General features: G+C 46.4%; 1 protein-coding gene across 1 annotated transcript in view; it reads right to left on the bottom strand.

Moving 5' to 3' along the window:
- CREBBP (CREB binding protein) overlaps window positions 1–16,617 on the bottom strand; it is a 139,036-nt gene that overhangs the window by 26,582 nt on the left and 95,837 nt on the right. The window contains exons 11-19 of the mRNA XM_004373206.3: window positions 16,506–16,550; window positions 14,255–14,379; window positions 13,494–13,683; window positions 12,120–12,535; window positions 10,554–10,733; window positions 9,429–9,618; window positions 4,940–5,058; window positions 1,466–1,705; window positions 938–1,026 (exon numbers count right to left, since the gene is read on the bottom strand). Coding sequence (XP_004373263.1) covers window positions 938–1,026; window positions 1,466–1,705; window positions 4,940–5,058; window positions 9,429–9,618; window positions 10,554–10,733; window positions 12,120–12,535; window positions 13,494–13,683; window positions 14,255–14,379; window positions 16,506–16,550 — 1,594 coding nt within the window. The remainder of the gene's footprint in view (window positions 1–937; window positions 1,027–1,465; window positions 1,706–4,939; window positions 5,059–9,428; window positions 9,619–10,553; window positions 10,734–12,119; window positions 12,536–13,493; window positions 13,684–14,254; window positions 14,380–16,505; window positions 16,551–16,617) is intronic.

Below are 16,617 nucleotides of genomic sequence, written 5' to 3' on the forward strand. Positions count from 1 at the left end.
GGTCTGTGGATATACCTTTGGACCAAATAACAAAATACCCTCTATCTATCCTCTTTGAAATATCAGAATATACGTGATTACTGTAACCAAACAAGATCAAAATAATCAAAATACCAACCCCTAACACTAACATTTAATACTGAACATAAAGAAGAAAATAGCCACGAAGCACCATCTTGGTCACAAAGAGTCTAACAGCTGATTCATAAAATGGAGGTCATGCTACTGAGAGTTGTATCTGCTTGGGCAACCAATATCCAAATTGTCACTCTCTCTCCACTGAAGACAGCAGAGCTATTCTTCAGCCAGCTTCGCATTTGAAGAGACTGGCAAATATTTCTCAAGCATACCCACCACTCACAAAACCCTGAAAGAGTCATCTTGTAATAGGAGAGTTATTCTTCAACGCCATCAAAACACCAGAGCTCATTTTGCACTGGGTTACTAATTTAAAATTAAAAAATAAAAGCCAAAGACTTTTTTGTGGAGTACCACTAATGCAAGTCTTTCCATCAGACTTCTCTGGCCAAATTATTTAGACAAATATTTGCGAGCAGAAGAGTAAAATGCAATTTTTCTAATCTACGAATATCTTGAAAAAGGCAACGTCAGCCCTCCTCAGAGTTCCTCTCAGCTCCAGCCCCTTGCTTACATGATTACATTTTACAAAGACCACGGCTTAAGATTGAATGTACCCAATTCAAGTACTGTAGCAGGCCATTTTAAGCTTAAATTTTTATACTACAAAGGACTAAAAAAAAAAAAAAAAGGCTTAAAATAAAACACGGGCTTATTTGAATGACCCAGAAACACTGAAATAAAGGCACTTTTCATTGTGCCAGTGTCAGGAAACAATGTACCCTGGCTACATCAGATGAGCCGCCTTGCCTTGAGAGTGTACTGTGCTCGCTAATGCAGAAGGCCACGTGATGCTCACCTATTCTGGTAGCTGTAGTAGGCGGCGTCTCGAGGAATTGTACACAACTGCTTCCCGTAGCAGCACAAAGTCTGTGGGGAAAACTCATACTGCAAAACAAAGGAGAAAAATACTCAGAACATATCCCATTTACCTTCACGGAATGTTCTACTTCACTATGGAGAGTTAAGGTTCAACTAGTAAATGATTTCTGTTAGTATGCATGGATCGTTTTCTAACAATCCCCATGTGCCAGAGTGGGTACGGTGCCGGCTCTGTGAGACTCTTACTACAGACGACGAAATGGCATGGGGCAGCTAGAAACGCTTAACCCAAGGCTCACCCAACAAGCACCCCATTACACAACTTCAGGCAACCAACGGTTTTACAAAAGGCCAAGCTCCAACTGGGCACCCCTTCCCCTTAGGTTCCATCAGAATGTTGAGTCTGTATCATTATAATTTATCATTCTATAATTATCATTATAATACTCTTCTGGGCTAGATTAACCAAGAAAAGTTCACCTTCCAGAAAAAAGTAAAATCGTACCTTGCGTCCACAACAATATCCAAGGGACTGCATAACAGGGTCAATTTCTTGTTCAAAGACCTCGGCAAGTTTGCTGCAAAACTTATATACCCGGGATGTCTTCCGATTGTAGAGCCAGGCATTGTTAAACATGAGCCAGACATCGTCCACATACTGCCAGGGCTCCTGGTACTGCCCTGTATCCAGCTTCCGCTTGATGGTGGAAAGGTCCATGGGATTCTTCACAATGTCAAAATAATCCTTAAAAACAAAATGGTCTCAGTCTAATGGGTCCCCAAATTCCAAATGCCAGCTGTATCTTTGAAAACAGTCAAGTGAAACAGAAGTAGAAGATACCAGAACAACTTCCCTTCCCAGTAGTAAGAAATGGGCATTGAACAGAAAATCACCTCTGGTTTCCCTCTCTAAAATTGTTAACTGATATTTTCCAATGTGATCAAATTACCTCAATGGCAAAGTGAGATTAAAAATAGTGTTAAGTGAATTGTTTAGTGAAGATTTTTAAAATAAGAATTTTAACCTAATTGATTGATAAGGATGAACAAACTTATCGGACAATGTTTATTTCTAGAGATTCACTCCTTATCCTAGCAAGCAAAGTGGAACTCCAAGACAAAAACAAGAATGGCTACCACAAAGCAGAATCTTCTGGGTCACCACAGCCCTTGCAAGTGACACAGGGATATCAAAGTGAGACGCCCAGGTGTTGTCTTCGACGTTCACCAATTCTTTACACCAATGCCTGTGGACAAAGTCTCACACAAACCCCCCCATAAGGTGAGGTCACAGAGGCCACCAGCATCAAGTGGAGTGGCCCAGACACGTGTCCTCCTCCACCCCAGCGGCACCTCTTGCCATGGGCCCTGGGGCTCAACGGAATGCGTTCAAAATTTGAAAAAGAAATTTTTTTAAATCAATAAGATAAAGGTGTATTATTGTTTTGACAGAAAACAAGCTTTTCTATTAGAAGAAAGATCTTCAAAGGAAAGGGGTTATTTTACCCAATTTTAAGAGATAATGGATACTCATAAGTCACACTGGAAAAGGTTCATTGTTGCTACATGTTACGGATTAAACTGTGTGCCCCAAAAATATGTGTCGTAAATCCTAACCTCTGTGCCTGTAGTTATAATCCCATTTGAGAATGGGTTGTCTTTGTTATGTTAATGAGGCAGGATCAGTGTAGGGTGTATCTTGAGTCAGTCTCCTTCGAGATATAAAAAGAGATTAAACAAGCGAGAGAAGCAAAGATGGGGTAAGACAGATGCCAGGATACATGGAGATCTCCAAGGAACCAGGAAGCAGAAGCTGAAGAGACAAGGAACTTCCTCCAGAGCCGACAGAGAGAGAAAGCCTTCCCCTGGAGTCAGAGCTCTGAACTCACACTTCTAGCCTATGAAACCGTGAGAGAATAAATTTCTGTTTGTTAAAGCCATCCACTTGTGGTATTTGTCAGAGCAGCACTGGATAACTAAGACAGAATTCGGTACCAAGAAGTGGGGGTGCTGCTCTAACAAACACCTACAATGTGCAAGTGGTTTTGGAATTGGCTAATGGGTGGAGGCTGGAAGAGTTTTTAAGTACCTAACGGTAAAAGTCTAGGTTGTCTTGAAGAGACTGTTGGGGGAATTATGGCCATCAAAGGCAGGTCTGGTGAGGGCTCCGAAGGACGTGGGGAGAGCTGTAGAGACTGTCTCTGTCATCTCAGAGAAGACATATGACGCCAGCAACAGGATGCTGCTAGAAGTGCAGACATTAAACGTGATTCTGGTGAGGCTCATGACATCCGGCAATACGGGAGGGCGATGGTTTTTGTGCGGTGGCAAAGAACTTGTCTGAATGATGTTCAAATATTTGGTGGAAGGCAGAACTTATAAGTGATGAACTTGGATATTCAGCTGAGGAGATTTCTAAGCAAGATCTTAAAAAGGGTCACGTGGTTTCTCCTTGCTGCTTATAGTAAAATGTAAGAGGAAAGAGATGGACTTAAAAATGAACTGTGAAAAATGAAAACAAAACTTGAACATTTGGAAAATTCGGTTGTATAAACTAAGGACACGTATCCTAGAATGTTCACCAAGGACGAGGCTACACAATCTTTTGTGAAAGAGATTAAGCCTGTGACTGATGGACATAACCGACTACCACAGCAGAAACCCATCAGCTAAGACTGCCGGGGACAGGAAAAGAACAAAAGGATGGAACGCTGTCTGCCTCTTGCAATTCTACAGGCAGGAAACAGGCCAAAGGAGCTACATCTGTTGTCTCCAGGAAAACGAAAAGGACCATTCCTGGAGCAGCTCGGAGATGAGCAGAACTGCTGGAAGGAGCACGGGAAGCCAGGCTGCCTAGGTTTCAAAGGGTGGAGCCACGGCCTCCTAGATTACAAAGAGTCAGATCCTCACCAACTCAGTTTTGGAGCGTAGGGCTGCCATTCACGAGTGCCAAGGGTTGGGGCTGCTATGTCCAGGGGGCAGAAGAACAAGGCCTGTTGGGGGCTGAGGGGGTAGGGTCACCACTCAGATGGACTGGGAGAATGGGGCCACCCAAAGCTGAGGGAGAAGAGTTGCCATCCCAGTGGGCCTGAAAGGAGGAGCTGAAGCCCAGGGGTGAGGATCCTCCACCCAGAATACAGAGGGTGTGGCCAGCACTCAGAGTCTGGAGAGTAGGGCCATTGCCCAGATGGACTCAGAGAACAGAGGATTATTTTCAAGCCTTGAGAGTCAAACTGTTCTGTTGGGTTTTGGATTTGCTTGGTGCCCATTATCCCTTCTTTCCCTTCAATTTCTCCCATTTGTAATGGAAATGTCCACCCTGTGCCTGTTCCACCACTGTACTTTGGAAGCAGATAACTTGTAGTCTAGATTTCACGGGTTCATAGATGAAGAAGAATTTTGCCCCAGGATGAAATACACCTAAAGTCTCACCAATATGTGACTTAGATGATTCAGATGAGATTTTGGACTTGGAGTTAAGACTTTTGGGATGATGTGATGGGGTGAATGTGTGTTTTGCATTTGGCAAGAAAGTGAATTTTGGGAGCCAAAGGGTGAAATGTTATGGATTGAATTGTGTTCTCCCAAAACATGTGTTGCAAATCCTAACCTCTATGCCTGTGGTCATAATGCCATTTGGGGATGGGTTGTCTTTGTTATGGTAACAGACAGGATGAGGTGGGTCTTGAGTTAATCTCTTTTGAGGTATAAAGGAGATTAAACAAGCAAGCAAAAGAAGCAGCGATGGGGGAAGAGAGATGTCAAGCCACATGAAGATTGCCAAGGAGCAGAAGCTCATAAGAGAAAAAGACCTTCTTCCAGAGCCTACAGAGAAAACCTTCCCCTAGAGCCGGCACCCTGGATTTGGACGTCTAGCTTCCTAAACTATGAGAAAATAAATTTCTATTTGTTAAAGCCATCCCTTTGTGGTATTTCTGTTATGGCAGCAGGCGATAACTAAGACACTACATTAACTTACTGGAATTCCTAGGAGCTGAGGGTCCACAGGCTGCCGAAAAGGCAAGGACTCTGGGTCCTGTCGATACAGCGCCTCCAGAGTTGGCATAAGAGCCTGGCGTAACTCCTCTGGCTTGAAGACTGCAATTAGAAAACATCAGAAAGAGACATGGTTTACAAGTCGCTCAGGCCCCTTCATCATCACCTTTAAAACAGAAGCCCAGGCTGCTTCTGAAAGCGTCCAAATGCCACCCTCGCAGGCACTCAGCTTCCCAGACACTTTCTGGGCTTTCAGTTGTCTCAAGAGCCCACAGACACTGTAAAGCTACAATGCAGGGCTTCTGAAATATAACAGCATAATTAAGAAAAAAACTGCATCCAGGTCACGAGGCAAAACACAACACTGAAAGTTTGCTTCTCAAAGGAATGGGTTTCTCTATTATAAACAATCTGTTGGGCTAGGAAATGAAGCCAGCACCTGACTCAGCTTACGGATCAAACTGGGAGGGAAGTCAAGACACCTCACTGGAAGGGGCCTTGAAACAGCCTCTGTGGAAACCTTTCTTTGCCCAAATTAAACTCACAGTACCCGAGACAAATGATTTTTTTTACGTACATAAATACATCTATGTTAAATTCTGGTAACTACATAGGTGAAAAACGTTTATCATTTCAACACTCTTCGTATGTACAGTTCAGTGATATTAAATGTTCATTATGTAGAGACAAATAATTTTGTATTAGAGCCCCATAAACAAGTGCATACAGTAATAAAGCTATAAAAGTTTAAAAACAAAACAAAACAAAACAAAACAAAATTCTGTGCTGTTCTCTCCCGCATTTACCAAGGCCAGTTTCTCCGAGCTCATTTCCTATGATACTTCTGTTGTTCCCAATACAGGACTAAACATTGGCTGCCGACACTTTCATACAAACCCCACATGATTTTAAACGACATAGGTTAGTTCACGGTGAGGGTGCTCCGGCCCCACCAGCGTATGGACGCTCTTCCACACAGAATGTGAAAACGGCTGGGAGCCGACATGTCAAAGTAGTTCCCATGATCTGGGTTATAAGTGATGCAAATATTCTTCTTTCTACTTTCTGTATATTGAAAAGATTGTCTATGATAGGCACATGGTAAACTAATTTAAAAACTGGATTAAGGCACTTGTAAACATTAAAATTCCAGTCGGGAAGTGGCACACATTATGTATGATGGCCTATCACCATTTTTGTCAGGGGTGTAACGTGTCAGATTTGGGAAAACACCACCTGATTTCCATCAGGTTAAAGTAAAGGTAAGGAGAAACCCAACTCAAGGACTTCACATCCTCCCTGTAGAGATGAAAAAGCGGTGACGCTGAGGAAGCTTGGCAGGAGTTCATTCCCGTCAGAGCCAGGTCTAATGACTCCCTCCCCAAGCCCCCTGGCTGCCTTAGACCTGGCTGCAGAACACTCAAATGTATCGTTCTCCAAGCACACACTCCCCAGCCACTCTAAAGAGCAGAAGCCTGGTCTAGTGAAATGCCTTCCGACAGCCTCACCACACACACGCATGTGCGCGCGCACACACACATGCATACACGCACCCCCGTGCCTTCAGCTAACTCGTTTTCTTCCACTCTGGTATATTCAGAGATGAAGTACTATTTGGTATTCTCTGAATAACTCTTTATAAAAATATAATTATTTAGTTAATCAATAGCTTTTTCATCCCTCTACTGCGACCCACTGGCCTAATGTGGCCAGCCACCTGCTGCTGAATGGCCCACGAACCAAGAATGGATCTGACATTTTTAAATGGTTGGGGAAAACGTGAAAAGAATAATATCTCAAGACCCATGAAAATTACATGAACTTCAGATTTTAGTATTTAAAACTAAAGTTTTATTGGTACACAGCCACTGGTGTCCATTTACATACTGTCCAGGGCTGCTCTTGTGCTACAACGGTACAGCTGCATGGCTGCACAGAGACTGACCGGCCTCCAAAGCCTAAGGTATTCACTACCTGCTCCTTTACAGAAAATGTCTGCTGATCCCTGCTCCAGACCCTCTTACCACCCTAGTGGCCATCAAAGTGATACGGCCTTCAATGAGGACTCACTTTTAGTACATCATCCCATCGTTCATTCATTCATTCAACGTTTATTTAACACCTGTGCCCAGGAAAGCATGTTCAGTCTCCTGTCTTTGACCTCCACATTTAATGTAACAAGACTCCAAATGAGCTGAAGAAGTAGAAGTTGGAAGCTGTATTCAAACCAAGCTCTCTGCTACTGATTAGTGTGGTGTGCTAGGCAGCTAGCCACTCCATTTCTCTGGCCTCAAAATCACTTCCATAAGAAGAAAAACATGCTGTGCTACGTCAGCAGTTCTTAACAGTGTGGGCCATGGGTCCCTTGGGGGAACTCTGGGCTGTCCAATATGGCAGCCACCAGCCACACATGGCTATTTACATTTAAATTAGTATTAAGTGAAAGTAAGAATTTAAGAATTCAGCTCCTCAGACACATATTTCCAGTGCTCAACAGCCACTTGTGGCTGGTAGCTGCCACAATGGAGAGACAGATATAAAATATTTCCATCATAGTAGAAAGTTCTAGTACTGCCCTAGTCCCCCCCAGGGGTCTGTGAGTTCAAAGTTACTTCCATAATACTAACGCTATTTTCACAGTAACACTAGGTGGTTATGCGCCTTTTTCACTGGGTTGACATTTGCACCGATGGGGAGAAAGCAGTGGCGGGTAAAACCGTTAGCGCCTTAGCAAAACCACGGCGGTAGCACCAAACTGTACCTTACAACCACTGTGTTCTTGGCCGCCACTGCACAATCAGGAAAAAATGCCAGGTGCGTCTCAGAATATCATTGAAGTCGTAAAAATTCCTACTCTTATTACATCTCAACCCTTGCATACTCATCTCTAACTCTGTGTGATGAAATGGGGAATTTGCATAAAGCATTTCTACCGCACACAATGGCCGTCTCCAGAGAAGAAAGTTGTGCAAGTTATGGAGTTGAGAGAAGCTAAGTAGCTGCTTTTTTTTCATGGAACACCACGAAGTTCAAAAGAAAGAATGATAGACCAACTATGGTTGTTCAGACTCGGGTATCTGGCAGACATTTTCTCGAAAATGAACAAAGTGGGTTGTTACTTCAAGGACAAATCACAGTATTTGCTGCCAATGGTAAAATAAGAGCTTTCAAACAAAGACTATAATTCTGAAAACTTGAGCTTGGCAGCTTCTCGAAATTTACAAGACTTACTTGAAGAGACTGAGTGGTATTAACAAATGTGACTTTTCAGAAAATATTCTGTAGTGAAGCATGTCACCGTCTGGAAGATCTGCATAACTAAGAGAAGCAGTCATTTCCAGGTGACCAATGGATGGCATAAGACATTCACTCAAGGGCCAAAGACCCACTCCAAGCGCAAGGTGAACGAGTGAATTGGGCCGCCACAGAGAACGCCCAAGTCAGTGCTGTGGTTCCAGATTCCACACTACAACTAGGCTCTCAGAAACTACTACCACTTGTTGAGTTTTGGTGCAGTATTAAAGCAGAATATCCACAGTTAAATGTTATTCATGGGTACCATGTAACAGATTTGTTGTATCTTTAAGTGAATTAAATATTTAAGATTTTTCTCAGTTTTAATTTCTAATGCAGTAAATAGAGATAGATAATTACATAAACAAAAACTCTTTGAGGTCCTAAATTTTAGGAGTATGCAGAGGTCTGGGACCAACGCACGGATATTCTTCTTCCATTACACACAGCTCAAATGGATTCCACCCAACCACAAGGCTGGCACCCCCGCCCCTACTCCCCTGGGCTGGAAACCCCAAGCACCTCAACTCCCCCCATCCCACTGCATGAAGTCACTGGGCCCTACCCTACCCCTCGACAACCCCCCTCCATTTTTCTTTGAGCACTTCACCCTTCACTTCTGCGCAACATAAATGTTTCCCACTAGGATCAGTGGCCTCCTACAACCTCCAGTGCATATCTGTGCTGTCGCAGTAATAATTTTCCTAAAATCACAGCTGCTTCTTTTTCTCCCAACATAAATCCTTCAATGGTTCTTTATGCCTTGCTAAGTAATGTCCACAAAAATGTTATTTATGGGTGCCATGTAACAGAGTTACTGTTAATTCTAAACGAATTAAGTATTTAAAAAATTTCTCAGTTTCTGCCCAAGGACTTGGATGCAAACTTCCCCTCTGGCCCTCCCAGCCAGCGGCATCTCCGAAGTCACCTCTGCACTCTGCGCTGGCTTCCCTAAGAGATGCAACTTGTTTCTCATTTATACCACAAAACCTCCGGGTTCTCAGGACTGGAGCCCAGCAAACTGTTAATTTCTAAAGAGAGAAAACTTGGGGAATGGCAGGCAAGAAAATAAAGGGGGAGATGACATCGTTTCTGTTTTCGCTTTGAATCCTCAGTGTGGACTCACAATACGAAGGAAAAGCAGCGCAGCTGAAGAAGTTAAAGAAACCACGACCTACTTTTTTTGCGTGGCTGCGACGGTGACGTTGACTGGGCGGCTGTTCCATTGGCACTGCTCTCTTCTTCCTCTTTCGTCTCTACTTTGACTTCGGGTTTCTTGTCGTCCACTTCCATTGGCTCCAATTTCTGCTCTGCTGTGTCTGTTTCTTCTTTAACTTGGGAAGATCCTTGTAAATCCTCCTCTATCATCTTGAGGAAAACAAAATTATAGACAATGACGTATAAATATCAAAGACCTTTCTTCCAACTCAGCCTTCCCGGGAGACTCTTGAACATCCACATGGGCTTGTTAAAAAGCCTTCCCCAGTCAGAGTGCCCTTCTCTTTCCTTTAGTCTCCCAGAAGGAGAAGTCACTTCCATACAGCACCAGTACAATTACAGGCCTGGTTTTAAAATATTTACATGTGAGAGTACTTAAAAAAAAATTACACACACACGCCCGTCGCCTGCTCGATATTTTTACATATGGCTATTTTCTAGTTGTCTTTGACAACTGGGCCTGGGTAAAATAAGTGAATGCAGCAGCATGCGTGGTGTATGGCAGTGGGGAAGAGTGGAGACTTTGGCAAACTGGATGCCTGGCCTCCACGAAGGCCCCAGCTGGGGCTCAGGTGCAGACTGCTGCCACACAGGGGGTGCGTACAATGCTGGCTGAGCCCCTCATCTTTCAAGAGAAGTCAGAAATCCGGAGTTTTCTTTGCACTGTCTCAATTTTTAAAATATATGGGGTCCAGGCAAAACTCATGTACAGGCTGGATACTGCCCACGTCCACCAGGCTGCACCTCTGCCAGGGGCCGGAGACAAAACGCACATACCCTCTGAGGTCCACCAGTGCAGGGCTAGACATGGACTGAGAAGGGCAGGGGAAAAGCTGCTGGGTGATTCACAACTGTAAAATATAAGCTATGTTCTTCATTTCTGGCAAAAATAAAATAAACCCATATCTCCTATTTAAAAAAGAACAACCAATCAGTTTTTAACCAACCTACTTCCTACATATTCCAACTTGAACTCATATTCAAACAGAATACGAAAACAACCAGGGGCATCTGCTGGGGGAGGGGGTCCCCTGATGTCTCCAGGAGGGCTTGTGGTTGCTTCCACATGCAGGAACAGCACCTACCTCGGACCTAGCCTCCCCTTTGGGCTCACGAGGCTCGGGCTCAGGCTCCTCAGTCTTGACCTCGGCCTTCATTTCAAGCACGGGCACATCGGGTCCTTGCTGCTGTGAACTGGTTTCGGCACTGGCCACCGACGATGGGGTAGGGACCCTGTTATCAATGCTAGCTGCTGCCTGGGACAGCTGTGGAAAAACCAAAATCGTTCACCTCTGTAAACAAGACAATATAAGCCATCTAAAATGCTATAGGTCATCTAATACATAACTTCGTAACATTTTCCACTATTACCTACAAAGTCAGCCCTACGTGAAAGAAATGAGCAACAGAAGTTAAAGTGGAGTTCAGTGATACTGAAGTCAGCATCAGTTAGAGATACAACTCACTTCTTGCTGAGAATGAAGAGATGAAAGCGCTTCCTAAATTTTGATATAAACTTATTTTCTTGAAATTTCCTACTTCAGTCAGAGAACTCCTACTTTACAATTAATTCCCTCCAAAAAGTTCATTAATGGTTCTGGTAAAAACTGAATTATAAATACTTAAGCGTATAAGAAGAGAAGAGAATAAAGTGCTTACACGGAAAAAAAACGTAACTAGTCGATTTACTGCGGGGTCAGTGGTGGTGGGGGTGGAGTAAACAAATAGCAAGAGAAGGAAGCATTGAAAGAATTTTACATTTTCAAAGTCTTACCCAATGGACTGTTAAGTAAACAACAGATAACATTAAACCATACGGGATCTTAACAGAGGAAGGATAAATCAGCACGTCTCCATTGAGAAACATAAACAGCGGTGCCATCTTGGGGTTACCGTTAGGGTTAATGTTGACGTTTTATAAGTAAATAACCTAAGTGCCCAAGAACAAGGTTAATGTATCCAGGAAGTCTAAATTAGACCGATAAGAAAATGGATCCTCAGGTTTCAGAGGTAGCAAGGGAGGAAGACGTGTGGGTGAAGAGACCAGCCTCTGGAGCCCCTGGTGCGGTGTGGGGTAGCCCAGCCTGAAAGAACCCGACCCCAGCCGGCAGGGTGTGGGAAGGAGCCCGTAAGCATGACTCCACCCCAAAGGGTGAACAAGCAGTTCGGAACCACAGAGTTACAAGCCTGCTTCACCATCTCAGCTCATGACAAATAAGAGGATTTTCTAGTCTGGAAAGAAGGCTAGTAGGCAAGACAAAAGCATATCCAACAGGGTGCATGAGTGTTCACCAAACCCGCACAACATCAGAGAGAAACCCCTGGAACTGAAGAGGCACATCTAGGACAGACAAGGGGAACACACCGGTCCTGTACAGACGGCTTCAAAATTTCTACAGATGACCCACGGATGACTCCTGGTAATTACTGACTTCTGAAAACGAGTTTACTTAGGGAGGATAATCCTAAATCATGTCCTTCCAAACAGCTTTTAGAGGCAATGTCAGAAACAAGCCACCGCTCATTACGATTCCATGACAGTACAGGTATTTTCTGGGGCTGCACCAAAACGCTATACAGCAACCTCCCGACAGCCTTGTCACGGGGAGGGTCTCCTGGTGCTCCAGCCCAGTGACGGGGGTAGCACTCACCGGCGTGCCTGGAGGCTGGGCGTGCACAGACGTCGGCTGCTGCTGAGATGACTGCGGGGTGGGTACCGACGGGGGCTGCACAGGGGTAGGAGGCTGTGGGGTCACCTGGGCTGGGGCTGCAGCCTGGACTGTCGGGGTGCTCTGGGTCTGGGTGGCACTGGGCACTGAGCCAGCGGTGGGGGTGGGGGTCTGCCCTGAAGACGACACAGGAGTTGATGGCTGCGTGGGGGCCGCCGGCTGGGGAGGGGTCATCCCAGGCGGTGTCGGATGCTGCAGAGACGGCATGCCAGCGGCCGTGGAGGAAGGAGGGGGCGTCTGGTGCAAAGCTGACTGTGTTACTGGTGGACAAGGCAGCTGGCCGGCCTGCGGGCCCAGCATGTTCAGAGGGTTGGGAAGAGCAGCCCCAGGCACCTGTCGGGAAGAGAAGAGAGGAGAGCAGTTAACATCATCTCCCCCTCTGAAAACGTGACAATCGATCCGAAGAAATCACATGTATGAAAATCTGATCATGGTGTCCTGGTAAGGTTTCACAGGAACACTGCATTTGTGAAACTTCACTGAGGTGCACGCTCATAACAGCGTGCACTTCCCAACAGTTATCACTACAGGCGTTTCCCATACTTTCATTATACAACCACCAAGCCCTCTAGCTTAAACACACACACACATCAGCTTATTAGCCACATGCTTTGTAACACAGATCCACAATTAGGCCACCAAAAAAGATACTTCTCCTTTTGTTAAAAAAAAAAAAAAGTTATTGAGACACCAAAATGCTTCAGTGAAGCAGTTCTCAACGGGGACACACTACAGAATTACTTGGGATCTTTTTCAAAGAGTGACCACCTGAGACCCACCCAGATGCACGGAACCTCAGTCCGAAGGCCTGACCGGCGCCTGCTCGAAGCTCTGCAGGTGGCTCTGAAGCACTGTCCGAGACTGGGGGTCGGCAAACAATGGCCCGTGGGCCAAATGCGGCGGGCTGCCTGCTCTGGGAACACAGCCACACCCATGCACCAGCAAATCACCAGGAGGGAACACCCTCCCTGCCCCCTCAGTCCCAGCGTCCCCCAGGATCACATGTGAAGGTTAGAATTTAACACATACCAACAAAAAACAACAACACAACTAAAATCTCCAAAATCAAAACAAAACCAAGGAGATGGTAATTCACTCCACTTTTACGTGCCGTTCACCTAGAAATGAGGAGAGGATCTCCAAACCAGTTAAAAACCGCAGGGAAAAACGGGGAAGGAGCGAGATGCTGGCCCATGAAAAGGAAATGCCTGTTGTGGAATTCTAGCTCCCATGAAACAAGATCTGCTCGTGTCAGCAGGGAGGGGGCTCCGTGCGCGTCCACCCGCGAGGATGGTACCTGGGACACTCCCGTCTGGGCGGCCGGCTGCCCCAGGCCCACGCTGTTCACACTCATCGCCCCGCTGGACGACGGGAACTGGTTCTGTGGCAGGAACTGGCTCTGCGCGGGGGCCTGGGCCATCATGTTGTTGGCATGCGCGCCCATCATGCTCGGGGGCTGGGGCATTCGGGAAGGCGAGATGGCCATCTGAAAGACAGCAAGCATGCTCAAGGGCTGCCGTTCAGAAGAGCAAAGGCCAGGCCCACCCATGCGGATCCCAGATGCACTGTTCAACCCTCCCCTTCCCAGGCGGGGAGAGAGCCGCCAATCCCGAAGAATTCCACATGCTTTCTGGTGCACTCTCCCCGGGGAGCCAGCTTCAAAACTGCCCATGAACAGAGTTCAAAACGCAGGTTTATTACTTCTCTAAAGTGTTTAGGAAGCAGCAGAGGAGAGTCAGCTCTAGGTGTCAACAGATGCTGACGATTCCTTCCTGGACATATAACTGGGACTGCCTCCTGCAGCCTCAGACCCCCATCTTCTCGCCAGGCTCAAACCCTAGGAAGGTGTGATTCTCACAAAAATAAACAATGGCCAAATAATTCTCACTTCAGTAATGAAGACGATAAAAAAATTAGAGAAATAAAGCATAACCCAAATTCAAGGGAGCAACTATTGTATGGCTGTCAGACAATACATAAATTCCACTGCGTACAGAATTCTCTTTATTAAAGCCCAGGATTTCTCAGGCACAACCGAGGGAAGCCGAAGCGCTTACCCCTGGAACCGAGCCCATGCTGTTCATCTGGACAGAGTGGTTCATGGGGGAGGCTGCCCGTGGTCCCATGGCGGCTTGTGGCAACTGCACATTTCCCAAGGACATTGGGTTAAACGAATTCATCCCTGTAAAAAAGGACCCACAGTGGTTCACTGGGAGGAGTACCCACAGCAAAACAGAATGACAGCTCGCCAAGAAAGCCGAGGTAAAGTAAGATGGAACACAGGCAACACGTAACATCGCAGGCGAGACTGCCCGATTATCAGAAGAGCCGGCTCAGTAACAGGCTTCTGCATACCTAGAAAGGTACCATACACTTCCCAAGCTTCCTCAAAACAGTCAGTGCCAGAAAAACGGTAGTGATGTGGTGGTGAGGGTGGTGGGGAAGAAAGAACAGAGGAGGGTGGAAGGTCAGATAAACGCAGATGGAAGAGGCCGAGGCCGAGCTGCCGGGCAAGGCAGTGCACCGACTCTGAAGGAAAATGAGAAAGGAAAGGCCAAGGAGGAGCGCAGGCCGCCCCGTCAGGACAGTGCCCCAACTGTCCGCTGCTGAGCTGAGCCGTTACTGACATCAAGGTAACCTGATCATCTGACAATGCTCCAGCGCCTACTGCAGGAAGCCTGTTCTGATCACCCCAGGCTTTACGTTTTTATGTTCATTGCTAGAAGCTGGGATATTTAAGACTCAAATCACTGTTTTAACTTCCCAAGCATCTTGAGCATGTAGAAAGCACCCCAGAGTCAGCAGTTCTCAACCTCAGCCTCCTCTGCAGACTGGAGAGGTCTCCCGTCCACGGCCTATCCTCCCCTGCTCAGGAGCGTCCCCATCCACAGTGAAGGGGGCTCCACCTGCCGGTGAGAGTCTCCAGACCAGTGTCCAGATCCTTCTGATGTCCCACGATACTCTATAAACTCTAAGTACAGGTAAGTGCCCGTCTGAGTGATGTAGGAAGGACGGACACTGGGTGCTTTCCAGAATCCCTGAGAGAATTTCTGGGAGATGCCGTCTTACCACGGGTGCGGCTGTGAGGGTGTCAACCAACCTGGCTCCCGTGGCACCACCTGCCACGTCACCTCAAACACAGCGTCAGCACAGGCCCAGGAGGGCTTTCCAGGGAGCCTGTCATACAAAAGTTTCCCTCTGTCCTTGAGGACTTTATTAACTAAGTAAGAGAAAAAGATGTACTAAAAATCACACCGTAAGAAAACCCACACCACACAGACCGCACCAGCAAGAGAGGTTCACGAGTGGTTAGTTGTTACCCGTCTCTCAGCGGTCAGCCAGACGGCCACCTCAGCACGTCCACACCAGCAGTACCTTCCTGTGGAGCCCGAAGGCCGGGTCATCCCCAGCAGCCTCTTCAGCACTTGCCTACGGCTCACTCACTCACTTCCTGTCCCACCCCTCATCTCTGGTCCATGAAAACCAGTCCCTGAGAAGTGTCCTCCGTGATACTATCTACCACGTCTTTTTCAGTACGCAAAAAGCTACCACAGTTTCTCCATGGCCTCTTCCCCTCTCAGGCTGCCCTCTCCACAGCAGCAAGGCCTCTTTCCCTAGAATCTTCTGGATCACACCTTGTCTCACAACTGTAAAAACATCCTGCTGCTCAAGTCTCAATCTGTCGGGAGCTGTAAAAGCTTTCAAACGTGGCCTTCCCGAACTTCCACAACAAAAACGGCTGCTTTAACCAAGCAAAAACCCTAGAACCTCAACAGGAGAAGGAACCTGGAGCGGTTGTTTGGACCAGTGCCCACCACCCGAAGCCAACGCGGAGTCTCCGTCTACAAGCAGACACCCGGCTGGGCTTGGACACCTGTGCTCACGGCGGCCCTGAGCACCACTGCACCTCCGGCCCAGACCTGCCCACCTGAGCCCCTTTTCACACATTCAGAAACACTGCCTCCCCCAACCAAGAATGCAGGTATTTTTTTTTTTTTTTTTGTTTGCTTGCTGTGTCCTAGCTTCGCCGGTATTTTTTTTTTTTTTTTTTGGTGCGTCTTCCTCAGAGTGATGTCCTCCTGCCCACTTAAAAAAAAAGGCGCTAAGTCCTTCTGATCTCTTTGGAGACCTTCCTTGTGTGATCTCCAAAACTCCAAATGCAACAGATTCCTGCTGCCCGTGGAACAGAATTCAGCAAAAGTGAATAGAAAGGAATAAAACACAAATGAGAAGGGGATAAAAGAGTTACGAAGAAATAGAAAGGGGAAGAGAAAACACCAAAGCTCGATTCCCAATGAAGTAAACTACCTTGCGAAACCTGCATGCGGTTCACTGGCAGGGGCATGGGTCCATCTGCAACGGCAGGAAGAAAACTGGTTACTTAAAATAATCTGTCACTGAGGAATAAGGGACTCTGAGG

This window comes from Trichechus manatus, unplaced genomic scaffold (genome assembly GCF_000243295.1).
Source record: "Trichechus manatus latirostris isolate Lorelei unplaced genomic scaffold, TriManLat1.0 scaffold00024, whole genome shotgun sequence".
NCBI classification, from domain to species: domain Eukaryota; kingdom Metazoa; phylum Chordata; class Mammalia; order Sirenia; family Trichechidae; genus Trichechus; species Trichechus manatus.